The sequence below is a fragment of the Pelophylax lessonae genome (genome assembly GCF_965119305.1).
Source record: "Pelophylax lessonae genome assembly, chromosome: 3".
In the NCBI taxonomy this organism is placed as follows: domain Eukaryota; kingdom Metazoa; phylum Chordata; class Amphibia; order Anura; family Ranidae; genus Pelophylax; species Pelophylax lessonae.
Window position 1 is genome coordinate 448348543 of NC_138770.1, and position 13612 is coordinate 448362154.

At 50.8% G+C, this 13612-nt stretch overlaps 1 protein-coding gene across 1 annotated transcript in view; it reads right to left on the minus strand.

Moving 5' to 3' along the window:
• Nucleotides 1-210: 210 nt before the first annotated feature.
• LOC309550576 (cyclic GMP-AMP synthase-like) overlaps nt 211-13612 on the minus strand; it is a gene marked incomplete at both ends in the record, with an annotated part of 195577 nt that continues 182175 nt past the window's right edge. Inside the window, one exon of the mRNA XM_082250924.1 lies at nt 211-628. Within this exon, the coding sequence (XP_082107050.1) occupies nt 211-628 (418 nt within the window). The remainder of the gene's footprint in view (nt 629-13612) is intronic.

The window sequence follows — 13612 nt, forward strand, 5'->3', positions numbered from 1 at the left end:
TATTTAAAGTTTCTGTGATTGCTCTTCTTTTATCAATAAAATCTTTATGGAACAAAAAAAAAAAATAAAATCAATTGACAACCCAGACTAAATGATTGGATAAAATGTCAGCCATGGGCTGAGAAGGTATGTATGCATACAGAAGCACACTGTTTATATAACATCCTGTTGGCCCTGGATGTGTTCCAGGAGGATTAACAGTGGCTGGAATTAAGGGAGATAAACATTTCCCTGAACTGACAAAAACAAAGGTGGCAGCTGGATAGCACTTGCAGACTGCATTTTTCGGCCTGAAAATATTGGATAGTTTTCTCTTTTTTGATCTTCTAATGCTTTGAAAAGGTTGTCACAGCTCTCTTTTGGAATGTTATCTATACTGAAAAGGTTGTGGGAAGGTATAAAAAAATTTAAAAGAGAATACTTTTTCAGGCATTCCTGAAAGAATTTAACATATCTATTAAAGCAAACGTCCAGCTCTTCCAGCTTCCAATCTTCATCACTTGGGTACTTTGTGCATGTGTGTAGTAGAGCAGTCTTAGCATGGTATGAAATAAATTCATTAATTCCTTGCATTCTAGTTTTCTTGAGTTTTTCTAGTAGATTTTTCATCAGTTTAAGACATGGCTTCCTGAAAGACATTTGTACAGTGAGAACATGCTACAAACAAATTTCAAGAGAAGAGAATACTTCTCTTGAAAAAAAAAAGGTGAAAAGCAGGTACATATATCTTTTCATCCTTTGAGTGACATAGAAAATCTTAAACCTTTGGATCATACTATCAAATATATAAAGTAAGTGCTACTCCTTGAAGAATGAAAATCACAATAAAATAAAAGACATTCAGTGACACATGTAACCTTATATTAAATAGTAACCAGTCCATACAAATATTATCCCAGGGACCATGCCTTTAAACAATAGTGTTCAATAGTTCTTCCTTTTCCAAAAGAATGTGACCACCATGTGCAGGTAAAATGCTCACTCACCATTGAAGGTCTATATCACATTTCAGATGCAAACCAAGATGGGGATGGGATAAATCCATGTTCACCATGAACTCCCACACAGGTATTCTCTCATTACCAGTGGCGGCTGGTGAAGTTTTAAGATGGGGGGGCGCAAGACCCCGCCCTTCCATTTTGACCCCTCCCGTTTCTCAGAAGCCCCACCCCTTATAGACTCCACCCATTTTGTCCCCTGTATTTTGCTTGCGTGAACCAATTCTCCCAATATATCACATATTAAGGGGTCCATCAGTACTAGTATATCCCATAATAGGGAACAGGGGCCCTATTATGGGATATACTTTGAGAGACATCCTATTATGGGATAAATGGACTGAGAGTGGCACAAACCCCACAGTACAGACCCCCCCAGCACAAACCTCACAGTACAGACCCCCCCAGCACAAACCCCTCAGGCACAAACCCCGCACAAACAACTCAAGCACAAACCCCACAGTAAGGGCCCCTAGCACAAACCCCACAGTACATGCCCCCTTCAATATAGTGACCAGTATAAATGCCCCCTTTCAATGTAGTGACCAGCATACATGTCCCCAATGCAGTGACCAGTATACATGTCCCCAATGCAGAGCTATGCGTGCGTGGCTCCAGTGCAGCCAGTGACCACCAGTATACGTCCCCCAATGCAGAGCTATGCGTGCGCGCCTCCAGTGCAGACAGTGACCACCAGTATACGTCCCCCAATGCAGAGCTATGCGTGCGTGCCTCCAATGCAGCCAGTGACCACCAGTATACATGTCCCCCAATGCAGAGCTATGTGTGCGTGCCTCAAGTGCAGCCAGTGACCACCAGTATACATCCCCCAATGCAGAGCAATGCGTGCGTGCCTCCAGGGACCACCAGTATACGTCCCCCAATGCAGAGCTATGCGTGCGTGCCTCCAGTGACCACCAGTATACGTCCCCCAATGCAGAACTATGCGTGCGTGCCTCCAGTGACCACCAGTATACGTCCCCCAATGCAGAGCTATGCGTGCGTGCCTCCAGTCACCACCAGTATATGTCCCCCAATGCAGAGCTATGCGTGCGTGCCTCCAGTGACCACCAGTATACGTCCCCCAATGCAGAGCTATGCGTGCGTGCCTCCAGTGCAGCCAGTGACCACCAGTATACGTCCCCCAATGCAGAGCTATGCGTGCGTGCCTCCAGTGCAGCCAGTGACCACCAGTATACGTCCCCCAATGCAGAGCTATGCGTGCGTGCCTCCAGTGACCACCAGTATACGTCCCCCAATGCAGAGCTATGCGTGCGTGCCTCCAGTGCAGCCAGTGACCACCAGTATATGTCCCCCAATGCAGAGCTATGCGTGCGTGCATCCAGTGCAGCCAGTGACCACCAGTATATGTCCCCCAATGCAGAGCTATGCGTGCGTGCCTCCAGTGCAGCCAGTGACCACCAGTATACGTCCCCCAATGCAGAGCTATGCATGCGTGCCTCCAGTGACCACCAGTATACGTCCCCCAATGCAGAGCTATACGTGCGTGCCTCCAGTGCAGCCAGTGACCACCAGTATATGTCCCCCAATGCAGAGCTATGTGTGCGTGCATCCAGTGCAGCCAGTGACCACCAGTATATGTCCCCCAATGCAGAGCTATGCGTGTGTGCATCCAGTGCAGCCAGTGACCACCAGTATACATGTCCCCCAATGCAGAGCTATGCGTGCGTGCCTCCAGTGCAGTGACCACAAGTATACATCCCCCAATGCAGAGCTATGCGTGCGTGCCTCCAGTGCAGTGACCACAAGTATACATCCCCCAATGCAGAGCTATGCGTGCGTGCCTCCAATGCAGTGACCACAAGTATACATCCCCCAATGCAGAGCTATGCGTGCGTGCCTCCAGTGCAGTGACCACAAGTATACATCCCCCAATGCAGAGCTATGCGTGCGTGCCTCCAATGCAGTGACCACAAGTATACATCCCCCAATGCAGAGCTATGCGTGCGTGCCTCCAGTGCAGTGACCACAAGTATACATCCCCAATGCAGAGCTATGCGTGCGTGCCTCCAATGCAGTGACCACAAGTATACATCCCCCAATGCAGAGCTATGCGTGCGTGCCTCCAGTGCAGTGACCACAAGTATACATCCCCCAATGCAGAGCTATGTGTGCGTGCCTCCAATGCAGTGACCACAAGTATATGTCCCCCAATGCAGAGCTATGCGTGCGTGCCTCCAATGCAGTGACCACAAGTATACATCCCACAATGCAGAGCTATGCGTGCGTGCCTCCAGTGCAGTGACCACAAGTATGCATCCCCCAATGCAGAGCTATGCGTGCATGCCTCCAGTGCAGTGACCACCAGTATACACCCCACAATGCAGAGCTATGCGTGTGTGCCTCCAGTGCAGTGACCACAAGTATACATCCCCCAATGCAGAGCTATGCGTGCGTGCCTCCAGTGCAGTGACCACCAGTATACATCCCCCAATGCAGAGCTATGCGTGCGTGCCTCCAATGCAGTGACCACAAGTATACATCCCACAATGCAGAGCTATGCGTGCGTGCCCGACAGAGCAGTGCACTTACCTGGAGGCTCGGCTTCTCCCTCTCCTCTTCTCCGGTCTCCTCTCCGCTCCGCTCTCTGCAATGCCGGTCCACGCGACGTCAGCGGGGTCAGCATGGGGCCATGGGATGTCCTGGATGATGATTGGTCCAGGCTGTAGACTGGACCAATCACAGCCAGGATATCAGGAAAGTGGGGGTGCCCAAGCGCAATGACTTGCGCTCAGGTTACGCCCCCAGAAGGCAGCCAATCGGCGCCCTTCTGGGTCGTAAACCCCACCCCCCCCATAGCCACCACATAGGCCGGGGTAGCGGCGAACACAATTTTTTTTTTTTTCAAAACTTTATTTGTTCGTTTTGTAATTTTTTTTTTCAAAACTTTATTTGTTTGTTTTTTTTTTCTTTTTTTTTTTCTTTTCTTTAGAGGTAGGGGGGCGGCGCCCTGGCGCCCCTATGCACGGGCCGCCACTGCTCATTACCCAGAAAAGCCACAAGCACAATACCATCATAGTAACATAGTATAGTAAGTTTATTAAAAACTGGGAACATTCAAAAAACATACGATAGTGCACTCACATTTAAAAGGTGCTTGAGAAGCACCAACACAGACAGCCTTTGGAAAAGTCAGAGTACCAATGCTTGGATGACAAAGCCAACGTGCATTCCAAGAGACCGAATCGGATGCCAGAGATTACCTGGAAGTGACGATCACAGTAGCATTCACGCAGCCTCAATGCATTTCGCACATGGTGCGTCTTCCAGAAGCAGTGTAGACTGCTTGGTTTATTTAAAAAATGAAAGCTAAAATAACACTCAAAAAGGATCCTGAGAAAGCCTGAATTGGTGATAGGTGTCAGGTGGTCAGTGTAGAGTTATTATTACATGCTGGGCAGGGACTGGGTGCCATCTTGCCGATGCCGATGTCTAATCTGCCATTGTGAGATTATACTGTGCTTATTACCACATATGTGATGTGGCTTTTTATCCTGTGATATTTACTTTCATTTTTTAAATAAAGCAAACCATTAACACTATAAAGCACCTTTTTTTTGTGATTTACATGTTCATTATATGCTGAAGACTGGAGAGCTGGAAACGATATCTGCATGCTAACCAGCTGGCTGCACTCAAAAGCTTTTTCATTAAAGCGGTTCTCCAGCCCCCCCACAGGAAAATTAAAAGTCAATCAGTTAGACTCTTATTGATGTAGTGCATACCATACCACACCTGTTGTTTCTACCTGAGCTGATTCAAGTTTTAGGTCCATTAAGACACATAGGGCCACAAAGATTTTCCCTTTTGCACCTGCTTTTCCAGCTCTGGAGATTAGAAGACCCTTAAGGCTGGGTTCACACTATTGCGAATCGGGTGTGGGTTTCTCCGCATCCAATTCACATGTCAGGAGCCTGTGATGGGCTCTTAATAGAGCTGGTTCACACAGCCCTGGGACGGCTGTGGAGTGAACTGCACAGGAGTCCTGTGCGTCTTCTGGTCCATTTCAGGTCTGAATTCAGACAAAAATTTGGACCAAAATCGGACCTGAAATAGTGAACACCGACAAACCCGTGAGCTGCTCCGCACCGAGGTGTGAACCTAGCATGATACATTTTTTGCTCCCCCTAATTGCCCTACTTAGTATTTTAGTATTTTGTATATTATTATGAGGATTTGCTTCAGAAATGGCCTATTCCAATAATGGATTCTGCTGTGATCGCCTTAAGTGCTCTTTCACACAGGCGGATGGTTCAGATCCGCCTGTCCGTTTTTTTGGCGGATCTGAACGGTCCCCCCATGCATCCCTATGGGGCATCGGATGTCAGCGGAGACATGTACGCTGACATCCGATCCGTCAAATCTGGACGGATGGAAACCCTATTTTCCATCCGTCCAGCGGATCGGATGGGATTGGATGAGAACGGACCGACGGATTGGATGAGAACAGCTGTCATCCTCCTGCTCAGCGGAGGATCGGCGGATCGATCCCCCGCTGAGAAAAACGGACTCCGGCGGAGTATGTGAAAGGGGCCTTACAAGGCGAAAATCATACCAGTGGAGGATTCACTAGTTGACAGTATCATCAAAGAGGCTATTGGTGGAAAGTGAACAAACTGAAAGCAGATCCACTCTTGGCTTTCTCGCTACTAGTACACTACTAAGAAAGTGGAGTGGAGATCTTTTATCGTGCCAGTGTAGCAGCAGGGAGATTTAAGGCCCATTCACACCAGATGCAGTGGGATGCATTTTTGACTGCACTCCAACTGCATCGACCTGGCGACCAGGGGTCTTCAAACTATGGCCCTTCAGTTGTTCAGAAACTACAATTCCCATCATGCCTAGTCATGTCTGTGAATGTCAGTTTTACAATGCCTCATGGGATGTGTAGTTCCGCAACAGCTGGAGGGCCGTAGTTTGAGGATCCCTGGCATAGACAGTTCAAAATCTAGGTTATCCTATTGGATATTGGTATAGTTCACACTTTTGCAGTGCAGTAAAAAAAAGGACAGCAGGCTGCATTTTTCTGCAATGCAAATGTACAGAAATGTATGTAATTGCAGTGCACATAAAAGGCCAAAGAAGAAAGAAGATGGTGATCTCAAAGTGACCACAAAGAAAATGCAAGCTTAGGAAAAATGCACCGCATATGCATGTAAAAAATGCACATCAAATGCACTTGCAAAAACGCACAGTTTCTGGTGTGAATGAGCCCACATACAGTGGCTTGTGCGCTGTCAGATCCCTCTGCACAGAGGACTCGGAGCCAGACCACACAGGAGGACCTGAGATTGAGATATGGCAGTAGTGATATTAGCAGCATTGAGAGCTCTGTGTCAGACCACACAGAGAGAATCAGAGAGCAAAACATAGCAGCAGTGCAGTGTGAAAATACACCAGCTTCTATGCTGTTGCACATGCAGATGCAGTGACAGCGACACTCAGGGCCGCTGATAGGGGGGGACCACCAGCCCTCTTGTAGGGGGCCTGAGCACACAGGGGGGCCCACACAGAGAGGGGGATTAGTGATGGACAACAATTACAGAAATCTTCCTCCAGCACCTTAATCTGATCTGTCCCTCTCCCTGCTATCAGCTTTTATCTGTTGAGAAAGAGACAGTTGTCCCTCACTAATCCCCCTCCCTTGTGTGGGCCCCCCCTCCCAGCACTTATCTCTGCTCAGGAGTTTATTTGTAAATTGTAACTTTGTTTCTCTCTCTCTGTCTCTCTGATCACTGAGCTCCAACTGCCCAGCCTGTATATTTTTCTCATCTTATCTTCTTTTTTATTTAACATAGGTTTTTTTTTTTTTTAGATTTAGCAGGAATTATGTGAGTTATGTTATATTTGTGTCTGCTAATAGTGATTTTGTTGTAATTTTAGCTAAATATATCTTTAATATTTTCTTGAGGGGGCCCTTCCAAGTAGTCTGTACGGGGCCCCGCGATTTCTAACAGCAGCTCTGGCCACACTATCATATGAGGAGATTACTGATTGAGGTTGAGTTACTAAAGGCAAATATACTGTGCACTAGAAGTGCCCTGCAAATGCAGTTGCTCTAGATCTGAGGGGAAGGTCTGCTGATTTCTATCATTCAATTTTTTTTTTTTTCCCTGAGGCCCCTTTCACACTTGGAGTCCGTCAGGCGGACTCCGTTTTATCTCAGCGGGGGATCGACCCGCCGATCCCCCGCTGAGCAGGTGAATGGCAGCTGTGTCTCCGCTGTGTGCGGAGACACAGCTGTCAGGTCCCCATTCTTCTCTATGGGGGAATCGGATGAGAACGGACCGTCTGTCCGCTGACATCCGATCCGATCCGCCAGACGGATGGAAAATAAGGTTTCCATCCATCCGGATTTGACAGATCGGATTGGATCGGATGTCAGCGGACATGTCTCCGCTGACATCTGATGCCCCATAGAGAAGCATTGGGGAACCGTTCAGATCCGCCTGAAAAACGGACAGGTGGATCTGAATGGACTCCCTGTGTGAAAGGGGCATTAATATTACCCTCAGAACTAGAGCACCTGCACTTTCAGTGCACAGACCAAGTCTGGACCAGGACAAAAAATAGGCCCGGGCATTTTACATTAAAGAGGTTGTAAACCTCAGAATTAAAAAAAAAAAAAACGAACACCTGAAAGACAAACACATAATGAGCTAGTATGCATCGCATACTAGCTCATTATGAAATACTTACCTTAGAATGAAGCCTCGCAGTGCCGACCGCTAACCTGTCTCATGGGTGACATGTTCTGTCGCCCTTCTTCCGGGTTTGCGGCATCCGGCCATCTGATTGGCTAGAGCCACAATGAAGTCACTCCCGCACATGCGCCAAAGGTCACGGCACGGGGCTCTGAAGGAATGGCACAAGCGGCCGTTCCTTCAGAGCGCATGCGCCAATAATGTCACTGGCTGCATGCAAAGTAAATATCTCCTAAACGGTACATGTTTAGGAGATATTTACAGTACCTATAGGTAAGTCTTATCATAGGCTTACCTATAGGTACAAGTTGCAGAGAAGGGTTTACTTCCTCTTTAAGCAGCCCATTTTTAAATGTACTGTATTTTCTGGCGTATAAGACTACTTTTGAACATCAGAAAAATCCCCCAAAAATGGGGGGTCGTCTTATACGCCGAGTATAATATCTCCAAGGTAACCTAAGTATAAGTATTACCGGTAGATGAAAGTTAGGGGGGTCGTCTTATACGCCCAGTCGTCTTATACGCCGGAAAATACGGTATTTTATTTGTTTATACCAAATTACAAAACTATTTTTAAAGTAACTATCGGTTTACTGTGCACTTTAAAATGGTAGTAAACTCGGTAAATAGAAAAAAAATAAATAAATTATCCTGCAAGGCAAAGTTATAAAGTGCTAGTATGCATCGCATACTAGCACATTATGTGAAACTTACCTTAAAATGAAGCCCTCCAGCGGCATGCTGTCACTGCTGACAGGGCTTCCATCTTCATCTGGTCTTCCTTGCGGTTGCAAGGCTCTGGTCCTTTTATTGGACGAGCAGCACCGTCATGCTGCTGTTCATGGCATAGGGCTCTGAAGGAATGGCACAAGTATGCCTTTCCTTGAGAGCCCATGGACCGTTGACGTCACCAGCGGCTTCACAAGTAAGTCTCCCCTACATGATGCACGTTTTAGGAGATATTTACTGTATCTACAGGTAAGCTTTATTATAGGCTTACCTATAGGTAAAAATTAACCAAGGGAGTTTAATATAACATGGGATTGAGAAGAAAAAGTAATTGTAATTGGTTGGCAGAGGTTACAGCATTTTATTACCGCTCACTGACTGGTTGCTAGAGGTTACAGCACCCATTACGGATCTCTGATTAGTTGCTAGAGGTTACAGCACTTAATTTCTGATTGCTAATTGGTTGCTAGAGGTTACTGAACATCATTACTGCTCACTAAATGGTTGCTGAAGGTTATATCATCACATTATTTCTGCTTGCTGATTGGTTGCTAGAGGTTACTACACATCCATACTGCTCACTGAATGGCTGCTAGAGGTTACTGCACATTATTACTGCTCACTGATTGGCTGCTAGAGGTTACTGCATATCATTAGATTATTGCACATTACCGCTCACCCATCCCTTAGTTCCAAAACCCAAACAAACTCTCCATAGCCCTGCCCATCACCCCCTGTACTCTTCATAGCCCCACCTGAACCCCCCCCCCATTAGTCTACATTACTCCATAGCCACACCCCAAAATGTCACTTAGCTTTTCAAAAACCCACCCCCAAATGCCACTCAGCTCTCCATAGTCCCTCCCACAAAGCCCCCTCTACTCTCCGTTACTTCACCCCCAAATGGCATTTCACTTTCTTTAGGGATACCACCATTTAAAGCCCTCTAATTTCAATAGCCCCACCTACAGTGAGGACAACCAGTCAGTGAGCAGTGTACGGTGAGGACAGCCAGTCAGTGGGCAGTGTCCAGTGAGGACAGCCAGTCAGTGGGCAGTGTCCATGAGGACAGCCAGTCAGTGAGCAGTATGAGGTGAGGATGGCCAGTCAGTGAGCAGTGTGCAGTGAGGACAGCCAGTCAGTGAACAGTGTGCCATGGGGACAGCCAGTCAGTTGGCAGTGTGCCGTGAGGACAGCCAGTTAGTGAGCAGTATGTGGTAAGAACTTCCAGTCAGTGGGAGGGCTGGAAAAAGTTCTCCAGTTCTTTCTGTGCACTGTAAGGCATGAAGCAGCATAGATGGAGCATAGAGGAAATTCCTGCAGTGCAAGACTTCCCCTCTTCAGCCACTTACCCCATTACTGGAAGTACAAGACTCCCAGGCTGCCATCTCTGCTCCACCCCCTTTCCTAGCCAAAGCAGCAGCCCCGTGTAAGTGTAAAGGCAGGAGAGTTCCCCTGCCCCGCTCACCACCTCCTCAGCCTGGGATGATACCGCACAGCTGAGAGTACCCGCTAACTGCAATCCTCAGCGTGCTGTGTGCGGAGCACTAGAGGAACACTGCAGCTGGGGAAGAAAGTCAAAGGCCGACCTGGTGACAGAGATGGTCACAGAGATGGGAGTGAACCCAAGCACCCCCCTGGATTAGGGTGTGCCCAGGCATACCTGGCATGCCTATGCCCACTATATCTACAGATTTTTAAAAAGGACATTTTGCATCACGGAATGCTTACTTGTCATTCAAGAGGCTTTCAACACAGAAGCTTCTAGGTAGGAATAATTAATCTTCTCCTTCCTGCAGATAGTTCTTGACTAGTGTCTGGCACTCCCCACTATCACTGTTTGGGTTTCTGTCCTATTTTAGTTTCGGTTCACACTAGCACTGCTTCAAAGTCAACTTTAACAGAAGTCAATGCAAGTTACTCTGAAGTCACCCCCAAGTAGTGCAGGAAACTTTTTCTTGGGTCGCTCTGATTAGAACGGTTCCATTGCACTGATTGGGGTGTGACCAGGGCCGGACTGGCCATAGGGCAGACCGGGCATATGCCCGGTGGGCTGAACGGCGCATGTCACTTCCGTGACTGTCTCGACTCCCTCCGAGTCCCGACCGAGGCAGCTGCTCGCTTGCCGCTGGCCTCTCCACGGCCGATTCCGCGGAGAGGGCCGCGGCCGCATATTCTTTTGGCCGGCCGGGTATGTATGTCGCAGGCTCCCAGTCCCCACTCCCCACTAAGCAGCCAGGCTGATGCTGAGCCCAGCGCCGCTCACTGCGGCCGGCTCCGCAGCCATCCAGCCTTCTCTAGGCAGCTCAGGAGGGGTGGACCGTGCTATTGGATACGAGGGGTCAGGTGACTCATGACTGAAGGGGGTGGAGCTAGAGGGGACCCCTTCTGAGTTCTGCTTGATGTCCGGAAGCGGGAAGTGACCGGCGCCGCACCACCCATGGCCTGCCCTGCAAGGTAAGTGAAGTGACCCCCCCCTCAGCGCTGCTACTGACCCCCCCTCAGCACTGCCACTAACCCCCACCCCACATCACTGCTACTGACCCCCCCTCAGCACTGCTACTGACCCCCACCCCACATCACTGCTACTGACCCCCCCCCTCAGCACTGCTACTGACCCCCCCTCAGCACTGCCACTAACCCCCACCCCACATCACTGCTACTGACCCCCCCTCAGCACTGCCACTAACCCCCACCCCACATCACTGCTACTGACCCCTCCCCCCTCAGCACTGCTACTGACCCCCCTCAGCACTGCTACTGACCCCTCCCCCCTCAGCACTGATCCCCTCCCAGCCCTGTCACTGATCCGATCCCCTCCCAGACCTGTCACTGATCCGATCCCCTCCCTCCCAGCCCTGTCACTGATACGATTTCACCCCCCCCCACCCCAGACCTGTCACTGATCCGATCCCCTCCCAGAGCTGTCACTGATCCGATCCCCTCCCAGACCTGTCACTGATCCGATCCCCTCCCAGACCTGTCACTGATCCGATCCCCTCCCAGCCCTGTCACTGATACGATTTCACCCCCCCCCCACCCCAGACCTGTCACTGATACGATCCCCTCCCAGACCTGTCACTGATCCGATCCCCTCCCAGCCCTGCCACTGATCCGATCCCCTCCCAGACCTCTCACTGATCCGATCCCCTCCTAGCCCTGCCACTGATCCGATCCCCTCCCAGACCTGTCACTGATCCGATCCCCTCCCAGACCTGTCACTGATCCAATCCCCTCCCAGCCCTGCCACTGATCCGATCCCTCCCTCCCAGACCTGTCACTGATCCAATCCCCTCCCAGCCCTGCCACTGATCCAATCCCCTCCCAGCCCTGTCACTGATCCGATCCCCTCCCAGACCTGTCACTGATACGATTTCACCCCCCCCCCCACCCCAGACCTGTCACTGATCCGATCCCCTCCCAGCCCTGCCACTGATCCGATCCCCTCCCAGCCCTGCCACTGATCCGATCCCCTCCCAGACCTGTCACTGATCCGATCCCCTCCCAGACCTCACTGATCCGATCCCCTCCCAGCCCTCACTGATCCAATCCCTTCCCAGCCCTGTCACTGATCCAATCCCCTCCCAGCCCTGTCACTGATCCGATCCCCTCCCAGCCCTGTCACTGATCCGATCCCTCCCTCCCAGACCTGTCACTGATCCGATCCCCTCCCAGACCTGTCACTGATCCGATTTCCCCCCCCACCCCAGACCTGTCACTGATCCGATCCCCTCCCAGCCCTGCCACTGATCCGATCCCCTCCCAGCCCTGCCACTGATCCGATCCCCTCCCAGACCTGTCACTGATCCAATCCCCTCCCAGCCCTGTCACTGATCCAATCCCCTCCCAGCCCTGCCACTGATCCGATCCCCTCCCTCCCAGACCTGTCACTGATCCGATCCCCTCCCAGACCTGTCACTGATCCGATCCCCTCCCAGACCTGTCACTGATACGATTTAACCCCCCCCCCACCCCAGACCTGTCACTGATACGATTTCACCCCCCCCCCCCACCCCAGACCTGTCACTGATCCGATCCCCTCCCAGACCTGTCACTGATCCGATCCCCTCCCAGACCTGTCACTGATCCAATCCCCTCCCAGACCTGTCACTGATCCGATCCCCTCCCAGACCTGTCACTGATCCGATCCCCTCCCAGACCTGTCACTGATCCAATCCCCTCCCAGACCTGTCACTGATCCGATCCCCTCCCAGACCTGTCACTGATCCGATCCCCTCCCAGACCTGTCACTGATACGATTTCACCCCCCCACCCCAGACCTGTCACTGATCCGATCCCCTCCCAGACCTGTCACTGATCCGATCCCCTCCCAGACCTGTCACTGATCCGATCCCCTCCCAGACCTGTCACTGATCCGATCCCCTCCCAGACCTGCCACTGATCCGATCCCCTCCCAGACCTGTCACTGATACGATTTCACCCCCCCCCCCCCACCCCAGACCTGTCACTGATTCGATCCCTCCCTCCCAGCCCTGTCACTGATCCAATCCCCTCCCAGCCCTGCCACTGATCCAATCCCCTCCCAGACCTGTCACTGATCCGATCCCCTCCCAGACCTGTCACTGATCCGATCCCCTCCCAGACCTGCCACTGATCCGATCCCTCCCTCCCAGACCTGTCACTGATCCGATCCCCTCCCAGACCTGTCACTGATCCGATCCCCTCCCAGACCTGTCACTGATCCGATCCCCTCCCAGACCTGCCACTGATCCGATCCCCTCCCAGACCTGTCACTGATCCGATCCCCTCCCAGACCTGTCACTGATCCGATTTCCCCCCCCACCCCAGCCCTGTCACTGATCCAATCCCCTCCCAGCCCTGCCACTGATCCGATCCCCTCCCTCCCAGACCTGTCACTGATCCGATCCCCTCCCAGACCTGTCACTGATCCGATCCCCTCCCAGACCTGTCACTGATACGATTTCACCCCCCCCCCCCACCCCAGACCTGTCACTGATACGATTTCACCCCCCCCCACCCCAGACCTGTCACTGATCCGATCCCCTCCCAGACCTGCCACTGATCCGATCCCCTCCCAGACCTGTCACTGATCCGATCCCCTCCCTCCCAGACCTGTCTGTAGGGGGTCAGCCCCTTGAATGACTAACTTCAGTACACTGTAGTTCTATTGAGAAATTC